We start from the raw sequence: 22,335 nt of genomic DNA, 5'->3' as shown, positions 1-22,335 counted from the left end.
GCTGACGTTGGGGGCGGGAGCTTTTAAAACACATGATAGGAAGCCGGCCCGCCATTTCGTTTTGACGCAATGGTGGCTGAATGCAGTGGCGTACCTAGGGTATGTGGCACCTGGGGCCCATCATTTTTTGACACCCCCCCCATGTAAAAAAATATTTTTTGTAATGACCATGAAACGGAATAAATGGTCAGAATAGAAACAGGCAGTGAAAATTTTCTTATATTCCAAACATAACATAACATAACATAAATTATGTCTGAATTGTCATGACATCAGAAGTACATATGGAGTAGTTGCAGGTGATGCTTGGGACAGTTCTGATTGTGTTAGTTCGGTTTTATGTGTTTTTTGAATAGAAGGGTTTTTATTTCTTTTTGAAGGTTTTGCAGTCTGTGGTTGATGTCAATTGGTTGTAGAGTTGGGGGTCGAGTGTTGCAGCTCGAATGGCTAGGAGGTTGTCGAACAGTTTTTTTCTTTTGACGTTTTTGGTTGGAGGGTGTGTGAATGGTGCGTGAGTTCTCCTATGTCTGTTTGAAGTGGATTGAATTATTTAGCTGAAGAAATTAGTTACCCCCTCATCCCACACAAATTAATTCTCTTCCATTTTTGTTCCCATTATAAAAAACACTGATAAGTTCCCAGAAAAAAAATACATTAAAATAAGAAGTGAAAACAAAGGCCCCTACAGATGAGAACATAACATAAGAATAGCCTAACTGGGTCAGACCAATGGTCCATCATGCCCAGTAGCCCATTCTCATGGTAGCCAATCCAGGACACTAATACCTGGTCAAAACCCAAAGAATAGCAACATTCCATGCTACTGATCCAGGGCAAGCAGACACTTCCCCCATGTCTTAATAACAGATTATGGACTTTTCCTCCAGGAATTTGTCCAAATCTTTCTTAAAACCAGCTACACTATCTGCTTTTACCATAACTTCTGGCCACTTCATTTTTAAGTTTAGATCTTTCCTTTCAAACAGAGACCTTGCTAGATGTCAAATACAGCACAAGGTAACTTCACATGGACTGTCCCACCCCCTTGTAGGCCTGTTCCCCCCCTTGAAGGCCTGCCTGCCTGTCTCCCCCTTATAGGCCTGTCCCCCTTGTAGGCCTGCCTGCCTGTCCCCCCCTTGAAGGCCTGCACCCCCTTGAAGGTCTGCACCCCTCCAAAGGCCTGCACACCCCCGAAGGCCTGCACCCCCCCTGAAGGCCTGCACCCCCCTTGAAGGCCTGTTCCACCCCCTTGTAGGCCTGTCCCCCCCCTTGAAGGCCTGCACCCCCTTGAAGGCCTGCACCCCCTTGAAGGGCTGCCCCCCCCGAAGTCCTGCACCCCCCCGAAGGCCTGCACCCCCCCTGAAGGCCTGCACCCCACCCCTAGAGCCTGTCCCACCCCCTTGAAGGCCTGTCCCACCCCCTTGTAGGCCTGTCCCACCCCCTTGTAGACCTGTCCCCCCCTTGAAGGCCTGCCTGCCCCCCCCTTGAAGGCCTGTCCCTCCCCCTTGAAGGACTGCACACCCCCCCAAAGGCCTGTCCCCCCTTGAAGGCCTGCTTCCCCCCTTGAAAGCCTGCCTGTCCCCCCCCTTGAAGGCCTGTCGCCCCTTGAAGGCCTGCCTGCCTGCCTGTCACCCCCTCCCCCTTGAAAGCCTGCCTGCCTGCCTGCCCGCTCGCCCCCCTGACCTCCCCGCACCACCTATGAAGCAGCACTACCTATGCTCCCGGCCTTGCCGTTCAGTCCCCCCCCCCACCACCCCCGAAGGACCGTTCGCCCCACTGACCTTCCTGCACCACCTATGAAGCAGCTGCAGCAGGATCGTGACGCAATCCCTGCGCTGCTTAGGCGCTGCTTCCTGCGCCGCGGTCCCGCCCCTCCTCTGATGTCAGAAGAGGGGCGGGACCGCGGCGCAGGAAGCAGCGCCCTAGCAGTTCAGGGATCGCTGACGCTGCGGGCTGCTTCACAGGTGGTGCAGGAAGGTCAGTGGGGCGAGTGGTCCTTCGGGGGTGGGGGGGGGACTGAACGGCAAGGCCGGGAGCACCCCGTCAGGGCTGGCACCCGGGGCGGACCGCCCCTCCCGCCCCCCCCCCTTGGTACGCCACTGGCTGAATGTTATTAAGAGGTGAGAGGGGAAATATGGGATATCAGTTTTATTTGAATAATGCTTAGCTGGAGAATGACTGCTAGTAAGTACGATACATTGTGGAAGCTCAGGTTTCTGGTTTTTATATTTCACAGGGAGTGGGAACCTTGATAAAGCCCATCGATTCACACGGGTGAAACATGTCGGTGTAAAGAAAAAAAAAACCCTGCACAGCGTCTTACTAAAAGCTAAGTACTTTTAGTATTTACACTTAGCTATTTAAAAATATTTAAAAAATTGATAATGTGTGCTGGTTCCAATGACGAGTGGGAGCGTAAAGCCCTGCACAATGAGAATTTTTGAGTGCGTGGTGGCCCGCTGAGGACCAGTGAACATAAAGCTTTAACTTTAGCTGAATGAAGTCTAGCAAAGCTGCGAGATAACTTCTCTCAGTTGAGTTTGTAAAGTAACCCCTGACACACATGTGCATCCACCCTCCCCTGGCAACAGGAGGGATGCCTACTTCCTCCACCACTGCCGTTGTGGCCCCAATGACCCCGGCACCCCCCCCTACCTTGTTCACAAAGGTCGACCAGAGGGATGCCTTCTCCCTCTAGCCCAAATCTGAAAATCCTCCCTCACCCCAAGGCGAAAAAATGATCAGAGGAAAGAGATGAAGCCCACCTATGGCACATATAGCCCAATTACTCAATAAATTTTAGTGGTTAACGGGAGAGCCCTCAGTCACACAGCAACCCCTGGAAAAACCAGGGACAAGCTGCCGCGGGTTTACACCCAATGAGGTGTTAACTGCGAAACATCCCCGGGCTCTCTCCGTATGAATAATTAATGTGCACAACAAAAAGTGCTATGTGTGAAAAACAAATTAAGAAAAAACACACATCAGTTAAGGTTAAAGTTCATCTCTATCCCCTAATCTGGGGGCCAAAAGGAAAAAGGTGCCATAGGTGGGCTTCATCTCTTTCCTCTGATCATTTTTTCGCCTTGGGGTGAGGGAGGATTTTCAGATTTGTTCTATAGTTGTACCTCCACTCTATATAGGGTTCTATTTTTGTTCTGAGAGACTCCCTCTAGCCAGCAGGCCTGCCTCTTCAAAATGGTGCTTCTTCCCCTCCCCAGCGCATCCTGGGATGCACCAGGGAAGGGCCTAAGGCTCTGATTGGCCCAGGTTGCTTAAGGCCCCTGGGAGCTCATCTGGGGAGGGGCCTAAAGCTCTGATTGGCTGGTACATTGATTAGACAAAGTTTTTTTTATTTTTTATCTTTTCATCTTTTTCTAAGAATAATAACAAGAAGGCTACCAATATAGGTGATACTAATTAATCTTATTCATAAGTTCAAGATTCATACTCCTGAGGCAGGCCATAGTGGCCAAAACACATATATGTCAAGTCTTAATCAATAAGAATAAAGGAATTGAACATCACATCATCTTTACTGTTTTTCTTGACAGAAAAATTTCAAACATACCTCTCAACACATCTCTGCAAACTTGTCTGATGAACTCTTCAGAAAATTCCCTTCCCTAAGTTAGATATTAAAATTGCAAGAATGTTACCTACATTTAACAAAATAATAGTATAATAATTTCAGTTACCACATTATATAGTGTACTTACAGATCTTCCTTCTGGTCCAGGTAATCCTGGAGGTCCTCTCTCTCCATTCGTTCCTCTTGGACCTGGAGCTCCAGTGACACCATCAGTACCATGTTCTCCTCTTTGCCCATCAAAGCCTCTAAGTCCAGGTTCTCCAGAGTCACCCTTCTAAACCCCAAATAAATAAAAGCATAGTCTTAGCTTTGAAGACAGAGTAGGTAGCAATGATTTTTCTACTGGACTGTGAAACTATTTATCCCAGAGCTCTAAGTCAATAATATACAGTACTAGGAAAAGGAATAAAATCTGCAACATATGCAATGCTATGAGTAGTAATACATTTCTCTCCAGGATGTTGAATGGAAAGTACAAAATTTGAAACCCACCACTTTGGTATTGGATTTATAAAATGTAAACATCTGGTTTGCTTTCCATGTTAAAGTGAGAACTGTTTGCTTTTTGTTCCTGTGAAAAACAACTTGTAAATGGTTTCTATGTGAATAAAGCAGACTAGTTTTGGAAATCAGAGCTTTGGAAATAATCTGGACTTTTATCAGGGTCTAAGCAAAGGATGAAGGCCCTATAGGGTCTGGGAACCAAAACAGATTATCTGATTGACTGGGAACCAAAATAGATTATCTGATTGACAACCTTAAATAAAATCCCCTGATTTAAAGGTTACATACAACTACATAATTACATATATTGTTGAATGTTTATATATAGTTAATATTTCCTACTGTTAAAATACGATTATTTGGGGTTATAATATGTGAACACATATTTTAGACACATATCCAAATTAGAATTGAGATATCCAGGTATGGACTTGTCAAGTTCTACTACAAGTACTGCATTTTAGAACAAGATGTACCAATATATAGCCTGTTCAAAAATACATTAAAAGACAAAAAGCAAATGTGGAGCAGGTATACAGTCTCAAAAACTCATTTTTCATCAGCTTTACATTTACTTTCAAAACTCTCTATTATGTGTTGGCTGAGTAAATCACGCAACTATTGTGTGATACTCTTTTTGGAGAGTGGAATGATCACAGACTCCCCTTTCCCAGCTCACAACAGAGCAGCGCATGCTGGCCCATTCTCTGGGTGTCTTATCAATCATTTGTCAACTACCCCCTCCAATCGTATAATACATGTTCAACCAGTCTGATTCATAAAACAATCAAATCAGGAACTTAACTTTAATTGATATTTCTGGTCAAACTCTTGATCTCTAAAGGGATAAATCATCTTCCTTCAGCCATGTTCCAAATAGCTCATTGAGCACATACTTCTGGCAGGCCCTGATGTGTCTTTTTCTCCCAACCAGCACGTGGACAAACACTTTCCAAGCCTCTCTAACACTGGCCTGTGTCCTGAAGACCTGCCTTCAATGATGGCGCCGAAAACAGCTGATTGGATTCGGCACCATAACAGAGGTTGTTTATATTTGAAACTGATACTCTCTTCTTTTAAATTTGCTTTTCTGAATATGGTTTCACTGTACAGGTTGAACAGATAAGGTGACAAGATGCATCCTTACCTGATGCCACAATTTATTCTAAATGGCAGACATAAACATGTATATGTTGGTACATACAGATTTTTGTTGTGGTGTTCACCCCACTGATACTTTAGAATGACTGGACTCCCAGAAGTTAAAACGATGATGTTTATTAATGCAAAATTAAAATAGCATAATAAAAGCCAACAAATTGCAAGTGACTTTATCATTTGAAGCAATTTGTTGGCTTTTATTATACTGTGCATTGTATTTTAATTTTGCATTAATAAACATCATCGTTCTAACTTCTGGGAGTCCAGGGATTGGTTCCACATTGTTTTGCTGGAAACATTTGTACTGTCGTGGTACCCAGGTCCATTGCTGTGGGAGTTTGGACCATCCTGGTGACATTGACCACCTCATAGTGTTGTTTGTTTGTAAAATGCACGATCCTGCTACAGGTTTTCTCACAGTGCTATGATAATTTGCATCATATGAGCCCTTGCATCTATTCACAAATGCAAAGTGATGCACATTGGGAAGAATAACACAAATCACGGTTACCAAAATCTAGGGTCCACCTTGGGGGTTAGCACCCAAGAAAAGTATCTGGGTGTCATCGTAGACAATACAATGAAACCTTCCGCTCAATGTGTCAGTTTCAAATATAAACAACCTGAACTATGCAGATGATATAACACTCATCACCAGCAGCAAAGAAGACATGTTGTATCTACTGAGAAAAGTCAAAGCCAAAAGTATGGGATTAGAACTGAATAAAAACAAGATGAAGGTCATGAATATAGAAAATAATGAAGATTTTGAACTTGAATGCAATAGAATAGAAGTTGTAAAGGATTTTATTCTCCTGGGCTCTTTTGTAAACAAAGAAGCAACTAACAGGAAGGAAATATTCTGCAGAATAGCACTTGGTCGCTCTCCAATGAAGGCTCTCGAGAAAGTACATGAAGTATTCAAAGGCAAGGAGGTAACACTTCAAACGAAGATCATACTTCTACACGTACTCATTTTCTCAGTAGTTAGTTACAGATGCGAAAGCTGAAAGCTGGATTCTACGGAAACAAGACAGAAAGAAGATTGACTCATTTGAGCTTTGGTGCTGGAGGATTTTAGGCGTGCCATGGACCACCAGAAGAACAATTGTAAGAGCGATTGTAAGGGCAACAAACCTTTTTGTGAGGCAAGTACCGTATTTTCGCGGATATAACGCGCACCCGTGTAAAACGCGCACACGGGTATAACGCGCAGAAATCACGATGACATGTACAAAAACTTTTGTATACCGCGCTCACGGGTATACCGCGCATGATGCCCGACGCTCCTTTCGCCCGCCCTGACTTTCCGTGCGCTGTCCCGACTCTCCGTTCACCCCCCCTGACTTCCGTGCACTGCCCTGACTTTCCGTGCGCTGTCCCGACTCTCAGTTCACCCCCCCTGACTTCCGTGCACTGCCCTGACTTTCCGTGCGCTGTCCCGACTCTCCGTTCACCCCCCCTGACTTTCCGTGCACTGTCCTCCCTTGAAGTCCTGTCCCCCCTTGAAGGTCTGTCCCCATCCTGAAAGCCTGATGCCCCCCCCCCCGACGCCCGATACACCCCCCCCCCGGCAGGACCACTCGCACCCTCACCCCGAAGGACCGCCGACTCCCCAACAATATCGGGCCAGGAGGGAGCCCAAACCCTCCTGGCCACGGCGACCCCCCTAACCCCACCCCGCACTACATTACGGGCAGGAGGGATCCCAGGCCCTCCTGCCCTCGACGCAAACCCCCTCCCCCCAACGACCGCTCCCCCCAAGAACCTCCGCCCGTCCCCCAGCCGACCCGCGACCCCCCTGGCCGACCCCCACGACACCCCCACCCCGCCTTCCCCGTACCTTTGTGTAGTTGGGCCAGAAGGGAGCCCAAACCCTCCTGGCCACGGCGACCCCCTAACCCCACCCCGCACTACATTATGGGCAGGAGGGATCCCAGGCCCTCCTGCCCTCGACGCAAACCCCCCTCCCCCCCAACGACCGCCCCCCCCAAGAACCTCCGACCGCCCCCCCAGCCGACCCGCGACCCCCCTGGCCGACCCCCACGACCCCCCCACCCCCCTTCCCCGTACCTTTGGTAGTTGGCCGGACAGACGGGAGCCAAACCCGCCTGTCCGGCAGGCAGCCAACGAAGGAATGAGGCCGGATTGGCCCATCCGTCCTAAAGCTCCGCCTACTGGTGGGGCCTAAGGCGCGTGGGCCAATCAGAATAGGCCCTGGAGCCTTAGGTCCCACCTGGGGGCGCGGCCTGAGACACATGGTCGGGTTGGGCCCATGTGCCTCAGGCCGCGCCCCCAGGTGGGACCTAAGGCTCCAGGGCCTATTCTGATTGGCCCACGCGCCTTAGGCCCCACCAGTAGGCGGAGCTTTAGGACGGATGGGCCAATCCGGCCTCATTCCTTCGTTGGCTGCCTGCCGGACAGGCGGGTTTGGCTCCCGTCTGTCCGGCCAACTACCAAAGGTACGGGGAAGGGGGGTGGGGGGGTCGTGGGGGGTCGGCCAGGGGGGTCGCGGGTCGGCTGGGGGGCGGGCGGAGGGTCTTGGGGGGGGCGGTCGTTGGGGGGGAGGGGGGTTTGCGTCGAGGGCAGGAGGGCCTGGGATCCCTCCTGCCCGTAATGTAGTGCGGGGTGGGGTTAGGGGGTCACCGTGGCCAGGAGGGTTTGGGCTCCCTTCTTGCCCGATATTGTCGGGAAGTCGGCGGTCCTTCGGGGTGGGGGTGCGAGTGGTCCTGCCGGGGGGGGGGATGTATCGGACGTCGGGGAGTCGGCCGGGCAAGAGGGCTTGGGCTCCCTCTTGCTCCGATCGTGGATGCGGGTGCGGGTGGGAGCGCGTGCGAGCGGTCGTTCGGGGTGTGGGTGCGAGCGGTCCTGCTGGGGGGGTGAATCGGGCGTCGGGCGGGGTGGGAACTATGTTTAAAACTTTTGTATACCGCGCTCAGGCATATAGCGCGCGAGGGGTATGCGCGGTAGGTAAAAACGCGTATAACGCGCGCGTTATATCTGCGAAAATACGGTAAGTAAATGTAAGAGGAAAAGAAGGCCACTTTAGTTCTTAAAAGTAGTAGCTGAGAAGGTAAGGAATAAGCGGTTAGCTTTTATAAACTATAAAAGATCGCAGAAAGAGGAAGACAGGCAAAAATATCTAGAAAAGTTAAGAGAGGCTGGTCGTGTAGTCAGGAAAGCATAGATACAAATGGAAGAAAAAATAACTCACACGATAAAATAGGGAGACAAGACATTTTTTAGATATATTAATGATAGGAAGAAGTGCAAAAGTAGCATTGTGAGACTCAAAGGTGAAGGTGAGGAATAAGTAGAAGCTGATAAAGATAAGGCTGAATTGCTTAACAAATATTTCTGTTCTGTGTTCATGGCTGAAGTGCCAGGAGCTGGACCACAGAAGACAAATTTGAATAGGAATAAAGGAGCAATAGACCCTGATCGATTTTCAGAGGGTTGTGTTTGTGAGGAGCTAACTAAAATAAAGGTAGACAAAGAGATAGGGCCAGATGGTGTACATCCGAGGATGCTAAAGGAACTTAGGGAAGTTCTGGTAGCTCTAGAGTCTCTAGAGTTGGGAATTGTACCAGAGGACTAGATAACTAGAGAAAGGCAGATGTGGACTAGAGGACTAGAGAAAGTGGATGTGGTCCCTCTCCACAAAAATGGAAGTAAGGACAAAGTCTGACTTCTGTGGTAAATAAATTAATGGAAACACTTTTAAAACAGAGAATGGTGAAGTTTCTGGAATCCTGTGGATTACTGGACTAGACGCAACATGGATTCATTTGAGATAGGTCTTGTCAGACAAATCTGATCAATTTCTTTGACTGGGTGACCAGAGAATTGGATACAGGGAGTGCGAGAGATGTGATATATTTAGATTTTAGAAAAGCCTTTGACAGAATTAACACATATAAAGTTAATTTGCAAATGTTAAAAAGTCATGGGGGGAATTCAGTAAAGGTCACCCAATATTATGTGCCAGGATGATATGCACTAAGGCCCAATTTCTATATATGTCATCCTAAATTGCACAGGCAATTTGCACATGCAATTTATCAAGTCAAGTTGCTAATTGGCAATTAACACCTAATCATTGATGCTAGTTGGCAGTAATTAGAAATTGTGTGCACAACTTTGTAGGCACATTCCATAAAGTGGTATGCATCACTTCTAGTACCTGAATCTGAAAAGGGGGCATGGCCAGGTGAGGAGCATGGGTAATTCAGGGGTATTCAAAAAATTCAATATGTAGGGTCCAGAGAGAACAAACTCAATACTTATATATAACTCTCCATAATGCACTTTACTGACTGAAAAATAGACCAGTGATCAGTGTTCTACACACTAGGCCAATCTTCAAAAACTGAAGCAAAGTTAAATCCTTCTAAAGAGGAGGGGCCTCAGATCCCCGTGCGCTGCCAGCAATATGCTTATCAGCTGCACTAGAAAGGGAAACTACCTCATCGGCCTCCCTCCCCCTCCTGCCTGGTGTTCCCAAAAGTAAATGTTCAAACAAATAACAAACTTAGCTCAGGCAGGGTCATTTGTTTGAACATTTACTTTTGGAACACCAGGCAGGAGGGGGAGGGAGGCCGATGAGGTAGTTTCCCTTTCTAGTGCAGCTTAAAAGCATATTGCTGGCAGTGCACGGGGATCTGAGGCCCCTCCTCTTTAGAAGGATTGAACTTTGCTTCAGTTTTTGGAGATTGGGCTAGTCTATTTTTCAGTCAGTAAAGTGCATTACGGAGTGTTATATATAAGTAATTCAGGGGTATTCCCAGGATGTAGATGAGTGGTTATAGAATACTTGAATTTCTGCACCTAAAAGTAATTGGCCCCGAGCACTTACGCTAGACTTTGGCTAGCATAAGTGCTCACTCGGAGATCTCAGAGAGAGCATGAACTCGAAGGCCTTGAGTATGCGCAGATGCTCAAGGCCCAGCAAAGAAGACAACGCAGATCTTCGGGTACCGGCACCGGCATGTCCTGTGCGTTGGTGCCGGTGGCCAGATGGGGGTAAGCAGCGTGTTCGGGTGGGTGCTGGGGGATTTCAGATTGCAGTGGGGGGGGGGTGCGACGCAAGCGGGGGGATGCCAGATAGCGGTGGGGGGGGAGGGTGCTGGATCGCGGGGGGCACCGCTCGCAAATCGAGGCAAGCTCAGTTTCCGAGGTGCCAATTTTGCGAATGTTTTGCTCGTCTTGCAAAACACTCGTAAACCGGTGCTCTAGTAAACCGAGGTACCACTGTACTTATTTAGTCTATTCTACTCAGAGTCTATCCTATTCTCTGTATTTATTAGTTAGCCAATTCCTGATGTTAAATTCAAACACCATACAATAACTGAAACTAATTCATGCATGAGGAACTAAAGACTTAAAACAAAAGCAGATACTAAGCAATATTTAATTATAGTTAACATAATACTTTGCAAAATAAAAAAAGTTTTCATAGCCTGATGAAGACTTAGGAAGAAATTTGGCTCCAATATAAAGGGTAAGCATTCCAAAGCTTAGTTGCTTGAAACGGGAAAGAGAAGTCAAGAACTCTTTTAAATCAAATTCAAATAAACAGTGATGCCAGCGCCATGACTGTTTAGATACAAATGCAAATAGTATGAAAAATACTCTGAGCTGAAACTTCGGAGCTTATTAAAACTGTAGAAGTCACTTTAAAACAAACCAGAACTTGAATTGGCAGCCAATTTTATTTATTCATTTATGGGGATTCATTAACCGCCTTTATGAAGAGATTCACCCAAGGTGGTGTACAGTAGGTACAGTTTAATATAAAAATTACAGTTTTGACAACATAACAATAGTAAAATGACCAAACATAAACAAATGCAATAAATGAGGTACCGGTAAACTTGAAATCAGAAAACTGAAATCTAATAATAGGACTACCACGAAAACGGTATAAAAATATATACATTTAACAGCACTGAAATTAAAATAACAGAGATAAAATACGATGTCAGCCTAGTACTTATGACCAAAATGACTCAATGATAATATATGGTAACACTTTCAATTACAATTGATGCTTGAGGTCAAGTGATATGATATAAGAACAGCATAGGCTTTGCAAGAAATTGAAACAGAAGGAAAAAGCCTCAGACAAGGGCCCTCGTGGTTTTCTAAAGGTGGTTAAGCGGTCACCTCATTGGCAAAAAACCTTCAACAAAATTGAAAAAAGCTCTGTGCTGTGCTATTGAAGCATTCCATTTTAAAGTCTGATCGGTCGAGTCACACCCTGAGGCAGCAGATTTGAGAAACGCTGGCCACCATCGGTGTACCGATCAGCTGAAGATATGTTGAAACATTTTTCTTCTATCTTTTTGTGTCTTCCATAGCACAGCATAGAGCTTTTTTCAATTTTGTTGAAGGTTTTTTGCCAATGAGGTGACCGCTCAACCACCTTTAGAAAACCACTTTTGTGGAGGTGAAAGGGCCCAGGCTATCAGTACGCAGATCCTAACTGCTGCTTTGAAAGAGCAGTTAGGACTTGTGTATTGATAGCCTGGATTTGGCGCTAAAGCCCTGAAGCAGTGGTTACCGGCCACAAAACAATCGTTGGCCTGGCCTGTTGTGTTCAGTGGTTTTTACCATTAATCATTCTCGGCTATTTTTTGCTCCTGCCTGCTAACTTTAAACTTGTGCGAAAGTTTTTTGCCTATGATGCTTGGGTGGAAGAGTGTGGGTACACCTCTCCGTTTGTCTGATGCTTTTCTTTCGCTTAAGTAATAAGCTAGCTTTCTTGCTTGCGTGGTGCTTTTGTTTTGAAGTGATATTTTTGAATCTTTCCTCTCTGTTTTTTGCGGTTGTATACACATTATGGTTAAGCCATATTTTGAGTATCAAGTTGCCACCAAACTACAAGGACAATAGTATTCTTTGTGCCACCTGGAAAACATTAAAATTCATTAACAATTTAACATGTATACCAGTACAACAATCCACATGTCAATCCTTATGGTTGAACTCCAAGATTCAAATAGGCGAGTCTAAGATCTTCTAGAAGCACTGGCTGCAGGAAGGTATACATACTTTAGATGATGTGTTATCAAATGGGAAAATGCTTGATTTTTCACAACTGCAACAATCATTCGGCATTGCAAAGTCTCAAGCAATAGAAGCAAGAGTGCACTTCAAATTCTACTGCTTACTTTACAAGGCTATCAACGGAGAAAGCCCAACCTACTGGAATAACCAACTAAATCAATCCTCCTCAACCAGACACAGAAGAACACACTCACTATTCACTCACCCATCATCCAAAAATGTCAAACGAAAAAAACTTTATGACAACCTAATAGCCTCCAAAGCAGCTAAACTGAACAGACAAATCACCACTCTGTTATCTTCGACTACAAACTAGAAAACCTTCAAGAGAGATATTAAAACCATACTCTTCAAAAAACACATAAAACCTATCCAGCACAACCAATCCCAACCCAACATCTAACACTCTATTTACCCTTAGAACTCTCTAATACTCTTCTATCTACCAAACGTTATCTAAATCCCCATAATTCACCCTATTCTTATCTCCTAAAGACCTCCACTTCCCTTTGGTAACTCTTTACCCAATGTTTTATTACATTAAAAATTTTATGTCATCGCTTATTCTATTCCTTCAAATTTTGAATGTAATTCTTGTTTTAGTTTGAATGTAATCCGCCTTTGAACCGCAAGGTAATGGCAGAATAGAAATCACTAATGTAATGTAATATAAGTGGTTGCAGTTAAAGCAGGACTTTCAGAAGGAGTTCCCTGATTGGCAAAATTTAAAGAATCAGTATAGCTTGCCGGGCCTATGTTTCCAAATAGATTTGCTAGGGCATCAGGCAGCCAAGTGGTATAAATTAATATCGGAATATTTGATTAAAAAAACAAAAAATAGTTTAAAGGATATTTGGAGCATTGAGATAAAGTAGCAGATTTCTGCTACTTAATGGCCACAGATTTGGCCAAACTTGTTTTTTTTCTGTTAAATAGAGTTTTTTGGACCCCAGTTCTTTGCAGAAGTTAAACAGTTCAAAGTCTAATAGATGCTGGCATTGTCATCTTGAAGTAGGGACACTGGATCATTTGTTGTTCTATTGTCCTTTGATACTCTTTTGGAAATCAAAATGGGGATAAATTAGTTTGATTTTGGAGTCTTCGATTCCGTTATCATATGAGGTGGTTATTTGTGGTATTGTTGCCACCTAAACCTCCTTTAGACAAGTATAAAAGTATATTATTTTCCAACATGACTAGGATAGCCATGCAAATGGTTACCAAAAACTGGAAAAATTGGGATCGACTTAATTTCTCGTTTTGGTGGGACTCTTTATGTTTATGCTACAAATATGAGAAAATAAATTCAGAAATGTTGTGTAATAATAAGTTATTTAAATTAACGTGGAGTCCATTGACAAATTTTGTTAATGATGATTAGCTGGTTTATTCTCCTGATTTCTTTTTTGATTTACACATCCAGGGAGGGTGGGTGGGTGGGTGGATGGGTATTATATTTTGATGTTTTCATTGATCAATAAGTTCAATATGATTTTCACTATGGGCTCCTTTTACTAATCTGCGATAGCGTTTTTAGCACGTGCAGAATTTTAGCGTGAACTAAACCCACACTACGCAGCTAGAACTAATGCCAGATCAATGCTGGCATTAGAGTCTAGCGCATGTGGCAATTTAGCGTACGCTAAAACCGCTAGCGCAGCTTAGTAAAAGGAGCCCAATATGTCTGAAATAATGCATTTGGTTTTTGTTCTTGTATTGGGGTGGGAGGGAGTTTTTAAAGTATTTCTAGTGGTTCAGAAATTTGAAAATGTTGACCTAAATTTAAAAACTTTAGATAAGCGACTGGGGGTCTCGGAGACTCAAATCTCCACATTGCAGCAGGTATCTACCTCTGCTATTAAAGATTCACAATTAATGCACTCAAAGTTTGAAAATATGGAGAATTTACTTCGATCTAGGAATCTGAGATTGGTTAATTTTCCCAAAACTCATCTTATTTCATCAGAAATATTGTTTCGTAAGTAATTAAAGGAAGTTTTGGGATTGCCAAATTCAGATTCCTTACTTATATCTAATTGTTACTATATCCCACAAAAGAAAAAATTAAGTCTAGAGAAAGGAGTAGACCAATTGGTTACAACTGATTTAAATCTTACCGAATTCCTGGAGGATTCCTCAGACACTATAACCAACCGGTCTACATTATTAATTACTTGTTTTAATGAGACAGATAAGAGTTTAATCATGAAGACATATTTTCGGAATAAACAAGTAAAATTTTGTGGAGATATGGTACAAATATTTCCTGATGTCTCAAGACCTACCCAGATGAAGAGGAGAGCTTTTCTTTTATTAAAATCCAGATTAATAGCTCTTGGAGCTACTTTTTATTTGAAGTTTCCATGCAAATGCCTTGTGCAATTGAAGGGAAAAGATTATATTTTCTGGGATCCAATTCAACTGGAAAGTTTCCTGAATGTAAATGAACCAAATAAGATTTAGTAACTGTTATATTTTTGAGGAGTTAAATTATTAAGTTCACCTGAAAGTTGGTAGAGTTTTCCCCCTGTTGTTAGAGGGAACTCCTGATTATTATGTTTATTATGATTATTTGTTAAATAAAGGGAGTTAGCCCTTTCTTAATGTGGGCTAGATAGGAATTTTGTTGATTAAATAATGATTTTTATTTTCTTAAATGGTCATTGACTGTAAAATCCCACTCTTGACTGTCTTGTAATATGAAAAGTTATAAAATTATAAATAAAAAAAGAATGAAATTTTTTTAAATATATAAACCTTTAATATATAAACCTTTTAATATATAAATCTTTAATATAAGCTTATTTTAAAGCTAAAAATAAGTGCAACATATTATACAGACATTTTATACTTTAACAGCACTTAAATTCTATCAACTTATATTTCATGACAAATACATATATCTTTCAACAATTGTACTCAAATTAAAAGTATTTCCCCACCCTGGATGTATATTTTCAAAGGGCAAAATCAACAATCACTCCTTTCAGAATCTTGTCAATGGTTCCCAAACATCCTTAAATTTCCTATAATGTCCCTGCTGTATGGCAATCATACGTTACATTTTTGGAGCTACTTTTTATTTGAAGTTTCCATGCAAATGCCTTGTGCAAATCATGTTTTTTCCTTCACTTCCTTCTTTTAATCCTATAATTCTCAAATTCTGTTTCCTAGAACGATTTTCAAGATCTATCATTCTCTTCTGCATTACTTTTAACATTTCATGATCTTTTTTATTTTCTTGTTGTATTTGTTCTATTTTTCCTACTCTGATTTCCATATTATCAATTCTGTTGGTAATTATATCCAGTTTACTGTCCATCTGATTCATTTCCTTTCTCATCTCCATCAGAGTCAAATTTATGTTTTCCAATTTGTCTATAATGTCTATAACATTCAATGCATCTATAGATGATGAATTTCCACTTGATGTCTGTGGATCCTCCTTCAATCTTTTGTTTTTCCCTATAGACTTTGTTGATAATTCCTGTATCTTCTGTTTAGTAGATGTCATCTTTGAAGATTTTCCCACAAACAAGCCAAAAAGAATAATTATTGTATATTAAATTATTGTATTAAATGCTCAGAGGAGGGAGCTTAGTCTTTAGCCAGCCTCCAGCCTCCAGGTTCCGGAATCCTCAACTATACTGATTTTTAAGATTTTGCCAATCAGGGAACCCCTTCTGAATGGCTTGCTTCAACTGCAACCACTTATAATTTTGAGACTTAGCAATACCAAATGTTTGCTGCGGTCGTGAAAAGTCAAGCAACTTTCCCTCTTATATTACATCATCCAGAGTACGTATGCTCGCCTGCATCCAATGCTTCCAGAGGATCTTAAACCGCCAATTTGAAACTCGGAGTTCAGCCAAAGGGACTGACAGGTGGATTTATGAATTGGAATAGGTGTTAAATTATTAATAAATTTTAATATCTATCAAGTATCTAATAAAATTCTGTTGTCCTTATACATCCTAGGTAACTTGATACTTAAAATGTGACACAATCTCAATGGAGACAGGAGTTGCCATTCTAACCATAACCAGTCTGGAAGATTTTCCATGAACTCGGGGAGGATCCAAACATACCGTGACGCAGTATATAGGCCTGATGGTACCTATAAAAATTTGGAAAATTTATCCCACCGCTGCAATTGATTTTTGTAAAGATACTAAAGCAATTCTCGCAGTTTTACCCAGCCAAATAAATTTAGTAAGCATGGAGGGGCATAATTGAAAGGGACATCTAAGTCCGTTTACGTCCATCTCTCAAGTTGTCCAAAGTAAAAAAAACAGCTTAAGACACATTTTCGAAAGATACGTCCAACTTTTTTTCGTTTCAAAAATCGTCTAATTATACGTCCTGCCGATCTGATTGTCCAAGCCACTAAATCGTCTATCTTTATATCACATTTTCGTCCAACTTTCCGTCCAAGTCCAAAATGCCTAGAATAAGCCCTGTTGGACGTGGGAGGGGTCTGCAAAATGATGGACTGCACACCCAGACATGCCACCTAAATAGTTGGGTGCCTTACAGGGCACTGCTATGAACTTCACAAAATGGGTGCCATGTCTTATGCTCCCTACAGCTCCCTTATAGGTTATGGTGAGCCTCCCAAACCACCTCCAGAATCCCTTAGACCCACTTATCTACCACCCCAATAGCCCTTATAGCTGCAGGAGCCACTTATATGCCAGTACAAAAGGGTTTGGGGGGTGTATAGGGGAGTGTACGTGTTTAAGTATCAATGCAGTGATTACAGGGGCTTATGGGCATGGGTCCTCCTCTCGATGAGTCCCTAACCCACCCCCAAGACGACTTAAGCTGCATCTGGGCTGGACGACTAGGCTTTCCTATGCCAGGCGGCCAGGTGATGATGGTCTGGAGGCTGAATTTTAAAGTTATGATTAAGATTTTTATGGGGGTGGGGGGGTTGATGATCACTGGGGTAGTATGTGGGGGTCTGTGTTATGTGTTTTCAGTGCTTATTGGTGACCTTAGGTGGGTTTTTGTGACTTAGACCATGTCTTACATGGTCTAAGTCACAACGTCCAAGTTCCATCTAGGCTCTGTTGCAAAACTTTCGGTTATACATGCTGTACAACTAAGTCTAAGCCAGCCCATGTCCTTCCCAACTCCGCCCTCGACACGCCTCCCGAAACGCCTCGTTTAGCTTTGGTCGTTCAGCGGCACTATGAAGGCCTAGGTCATTTAGAAATACGTCCAAAATCTGTTTTTATTATCAGCACTTGGACGTTTTTGAGAAATGTTCGTCCAAGTGCCGACTTAGGCCGGTTTTTGGACGATTTTCTCTTTCGATTATGAGTCCCATACTATTTAACTTCTTATAAAAGGACCCCTGAAAAAACACTGGCAACATACCCATTTGGGAGCATACCACAGGTAAAATCATCATCTTAACTGTTTGAACTCTCCCCCACCAAGACAGATGTAAAGGGTTCCATTGCTCACACATTTCTGCAACCTTCAGCAATAAAGTTTTTCCATTTACTTTCATTGTCTCTTCCAATGTTTTTTGTATCCAAATACATAAATACTTTATACCCTCTTCCTTCCAAAGAAAAGGGAATGTATCAAATAATCCTTTTGGACAATGTACATTTAGTGGAAGAACCTCCGATTTACTCCAATTTATTTTAAAGCCAATAACTTAGCCAGAAGTTTTCCATCTGCATTAATCAAAGAAATAGGCCTGTAATTTGAAACCAACGTAGGATCTTTATTTGGCTTCGGCAGAACTATAGTTAAAGATTCTGCCATAGTACCTGTAATGCAACCTTTAGTCAACTGAACCTGATATAAATTTAATAGATGAGGTAATAGGATCCAACTCTAAGGGACTTCAACGCTGCTTGTAGTTCTTTCATTGATATAGGTACATCAAGATTTCCTTTTATATGCTCGGGAATTTTAGGCCCCTTAATTAACTTCAAGAACTCTAAACCCTCAAGTTCTTTACTTGAATATAAAGCTTTATAATATTTCAAAAATTGTTTTAAGATATTTCCAATTTGAGAATGAATTTCCCCATTCTCATCTGTGATAGCCACAATTTTTACTTTTCTTTTTTTAGCTTTAAGGTAATTAGCTAATACTCTTCCCGCTTTATTCAAGTTTCCATAATACGTGGCCTGTTGAGAAAACTCTTTCCTAGCCATTTGAGAGGAAATCTCATTGTATTTATATTTAGCCTTTAAGAGGGCCTGTAAAGTAGTTTATTCCCATTTCAAGGCCAATTGGGACTCTAAAACCTTAATATTTTGTTCCAAATTAGAATATTCTATTTTAAGCTGTTTCCTAACATACGCCGAATATGAGATTATTTGCCTCCTCATGGTAGCTTTGAAAGCATCCCATATTGTTTCTAAAGAGATTTCCTCTGAGGCATTAATTTGAAAATATTCATTCATTTTTTATTGAAATTCATCAATAAAGTTTGAATCTGCAAGCAATGCATTATTGAATCTCCAAACAGGTCTATTAGAATCTTGTTCCTCGAATTTTAATTCAATCCAAACTCCAGCATGATCTGATAAAACAATTGGGTCTATGCCAGCTTTGGTAATCTGTTGAACTAATTGGTCTGATACAAATACATAATCTATTCTTGAAAATGATTTATGAACATGGGAGGAAAAGGAAAACTCATGAGCATTAAAATGGAGAATCCGCCAGATATCTTTTAATCTACAGTATTGAACTAAATTATCCAATCCCATTGATTTCAAAAGCTTACTGGGTTGTTTATCCAGCAATGGATCCATAACATTGTTGAAGTCCCCAGCTAGCACTAAATTAGAGGCAGCTAGTGGCAGAAGTACCTGTTGAAGAGTTTTGAAATTCTGCTTGATTTGAATTAGGTTCTTTCAGGAGTCGTAGGGGTAATACTAGTTAAGATACTAGTGGAAGTCAGGAAAATGCTTAGATCCAAAACTATATAAACTGACCTCTCTTTGAATTAGGGGCATAGATATTAAATAGCATCAGAGCATGTTTCCCAAGGTCATATTCACCTGAACCCACCTTTCTGAAGGATCAGCAGAAATAAAATTAAATACAGCTGAACATTTCCTATGCACTAAAATAGCCACCCCCTCTTTCTTTCCCACAGCCAGCGCAAAGAAACACTGCTTGACCCACCACCTTTCCAACTTCATCGATTCCCCAGCAAATGAGTTTCCTGTATCATATATATATCCGCATCTTGCTGCTTTAAAAAATTGAGTGTTTTTTTCCTCTTAACAGGATCATTGAGGCCATTGACATTTAAAGAAAACATTTTAAAATTCATTGCAAAATTTCACATATATAAGGAATGTACTTTATTTTATTATTATATGCTTTTATTTATTTGTTCACTTCTTATGAGTATTTATTTATTTATTCAGGTATTTATGAAATATTTTAGTCTATAGGGGTTGATTAATTTTAATTTTATAAGGGGAAGTAATTAATTATGTTGCCTTGGGGAGGGTTCTGGCTGCTAGTCTAAATATATGTCTTCAAGCAATCATATGATATGGGGGATAGGAAATTGGGGGGAAAACAGGGGGGTTTTAATAAGGGGTTTAGGACGTTTTGGGGAAAAAAAGGATTTTTGGTATATTATTATGGGTTTTCTTCTTTGAAATTTTGCAATGAGTTTTGAATGAAAAATTAATAAAGAGTTAAAAAAAAAGAATGTTTATTTTGTTTGAGTCAATACCCCATTTAACATATACAGCAACCACCCTCCAGTTTGATGTACTCTATCATTGTGATATAATTTGCCCCTTGTAATAAAATAACCCGATGTGATAAAATAATCCAACTTAACAGTAGCTCATTGATGACCCCGTCCCCTAAATGTGTGATGATCAAGGAGGGATTTTTTGCCACAGTCTGCACAATTCATAAGCATAATTTTTTACCATATTAAAAATAGAAAGAAAACATACCTCTCCTCTGGATCCTTTCAAACCATCTATTCCCTTTAGAAAAAAAATAATTAACAAGATTTATCAAAATGTGTTATGCTAAAATGGAGGCTGATCATTAAGCAAAAAACTAACACACTGATAATCACCAGAACTGAATAGAGGAATACTTTAGAATCATTATTCAACAGACTTTTAGGACCTGATTCTCAAAACTGTGCCATGAATTAGGCAGTGGTAGGTATCCTACAGCCACCTAATTTAATTGGTTTAATTGGTGATAAATGGCACAGTAATTGACTGCATTATTTAAAACAAATTAAAAAGTAATTTAAAAAAATGTAAGCCCTTTCAGGCACCTATAAATAACACTGTCCAAGTCCTATCTATTGAGGCACCTGTCAGTACCTACATCAAAACTAGGCATGGTTTGTGCCAGAAGTGGACTTATGCACCAGTACGTGCCTCTGTAGATGCAATTCTCTTCACAGGTAGGCACTGTAAATGTAAGCCTGTAAAACACTGGCCTACATTTCTGGTGCCTTCTTTTGACTTGGCTGCAATTCAGGAAATGGCACCATAATGTGATTGACACGTGAACGGCACTGCTTTTGTAGGCAGCCACTGATAACGGTACCATTTCCAGAATCTGTCCCATACTGCTTCAGGGACAGAGCTTTTCAGTCATACTCTCTTCTCAAAACAGCTAATAGTAGCAAATTGAAAGCCTCCACTGGGCATCTGGAATGAAGCTTTGCTGACTCCCAATTGGGCATTTTTAAGAAGGACACATAATTATAAAGATGAATGCCACAATTTATGCAATCACTGTGTTGCTTTAATTCCAAGATACACCATTTGGATGCTTATGGCTTACCTCATCTACCTTTCAGCTTGCTAGTATTAAAGAGGAGCTCTGCAAACTTAAGCAGGAATTGAATACAATTAAAGCAGATTCCATCACTCCACAAAATCATACCAACTTACCACCTCTGCCTCAAAGAATAAAACAACCCAGGAATAAATGGATCACAGTAGGCTCAGGAAGACTGCGATGTGTTACACAGAAACATCCATCTTCACAAATATTACCTCTACAGAATTCCTTTGCTCCACTAGTGCATTGCGATACTCAAGAAAACAGAACTGAGGTGGGTCTGGAATCAGTGGAGGTAACTCGAGAGAGAAAACACACTCTAAGCACAAATACAAACGCCCAAAACAGAAAACTATTGCTGCTGGGGAATTTCATCATCAGAGGCATTAATCTTGGAACACAGGGTGAGGAGACCAAAATAGTAAAATGCCTTCCAGGATCCTCAGTTATCAGGAGTACCAGGCAAATACTGACTATAATTAAGGAAGAAACTAAGAATTCTAACACTGATGTTGTTATCCATCTGGGAACAAATGATCTAGTCAACTACTACACAACTGCAGTGCAGAAAGATTTTGGGGAGTTTGGTGAGGGCTTGAAACCTTTTGTAAAGACTGTAGCTTTTTCAGAAGTACTGCCTGCATATGGAAAAGGAGAGGAAAGAGTAAAAAACATAGAGGACTTCAATAGGTGATTCAAAGCCTGGTGCCATCAAGAAGGCTTTAGGTACATAGGTGGATGGTGAAATAAATGGAAAGACAAGAGACTATAATGATGGGTTACATCTTACTATAGTAGGAAAAAGAATACTTGCTGAGAAATTTAGACAATATGAGGAACATAATTGAAAGAAAAATATGTCCAAAAATTGGCCTAAGTCGCTACTTGGACAACCTAAAAGACAGGTCATCCTAGTGCCGATAATCGAAGCCATTTTTTTGGACATATCGAGAGACTTTTTAGGCCTCTGAATCTCGCTGTATGTACAGAGTTCAAAGGGACTGTTTTGGAGGAGTGATTAGGGCGAGAGGTAGGCAGGATGTGGGTTGACCTTGACTTAGTCATCCGGCAGAGATAATCGAAAGTTTGACAAGGTTGCCTGGATGGAACTTATACATTTTGACTAGAAGGTGGGAGTGGTGTATGTAGGAAATACAATTATGGAGGCCACCCCCAGCAAAAGACAGTATGCGATG

General features: G+C 41.9%; 1 protein-coding gene across 1 annotated transcript in view; it reads right to left on the bottom strand.

Annotated features, from left to right (window-relative positions):
- Positions 1-22,335, bottom strand: part of LOC117357880 (collagen alpha-1(XXI) chain-like) — a 381,914-nt gene that overhangs the window by 34,416 nt on the left and 325,163 nt on the right. The window contains exons 28-30 of the mRNA XM_033939103.1: positions 20,284-20,316; positions 3,720-3,866; positions 3,572-3,626 (exon numbers count right to left, since the gene is read on the bottom strand). Coding sequence (XP_033794994.1) covers positions 3,572-3,626; positions 3,720-3,866; positions 20,284-20,316 — 235 coding nt within the window. The remainder of the gene's footprint in view (positions 1-3,571; positions 3,627-3,719; positions 3,867-20,283; positions 20,317-22,335) is intronic.

The sequence above is a fragment of the Geotrypetes seraphini genome, chromosome 3 (genome assembly GCF_902459505.1).
Source record: "Geotrypetes seraphini chromosome 3, aGeoSer1.1, whole genome shotgun sequence".
Taxonomy (NCBI): Eukaryota; Metazoa; Chordata; class Amphibia; order Gymnophiona; family Dermophiidae; genus Geotrypetes; species Geotrypetes seraphini.
The sequence above is the reverse complement of the archived record's forward strand: the minus strand, read 5'-3'. Positions and strand labels throughout refer to the sequence as shown.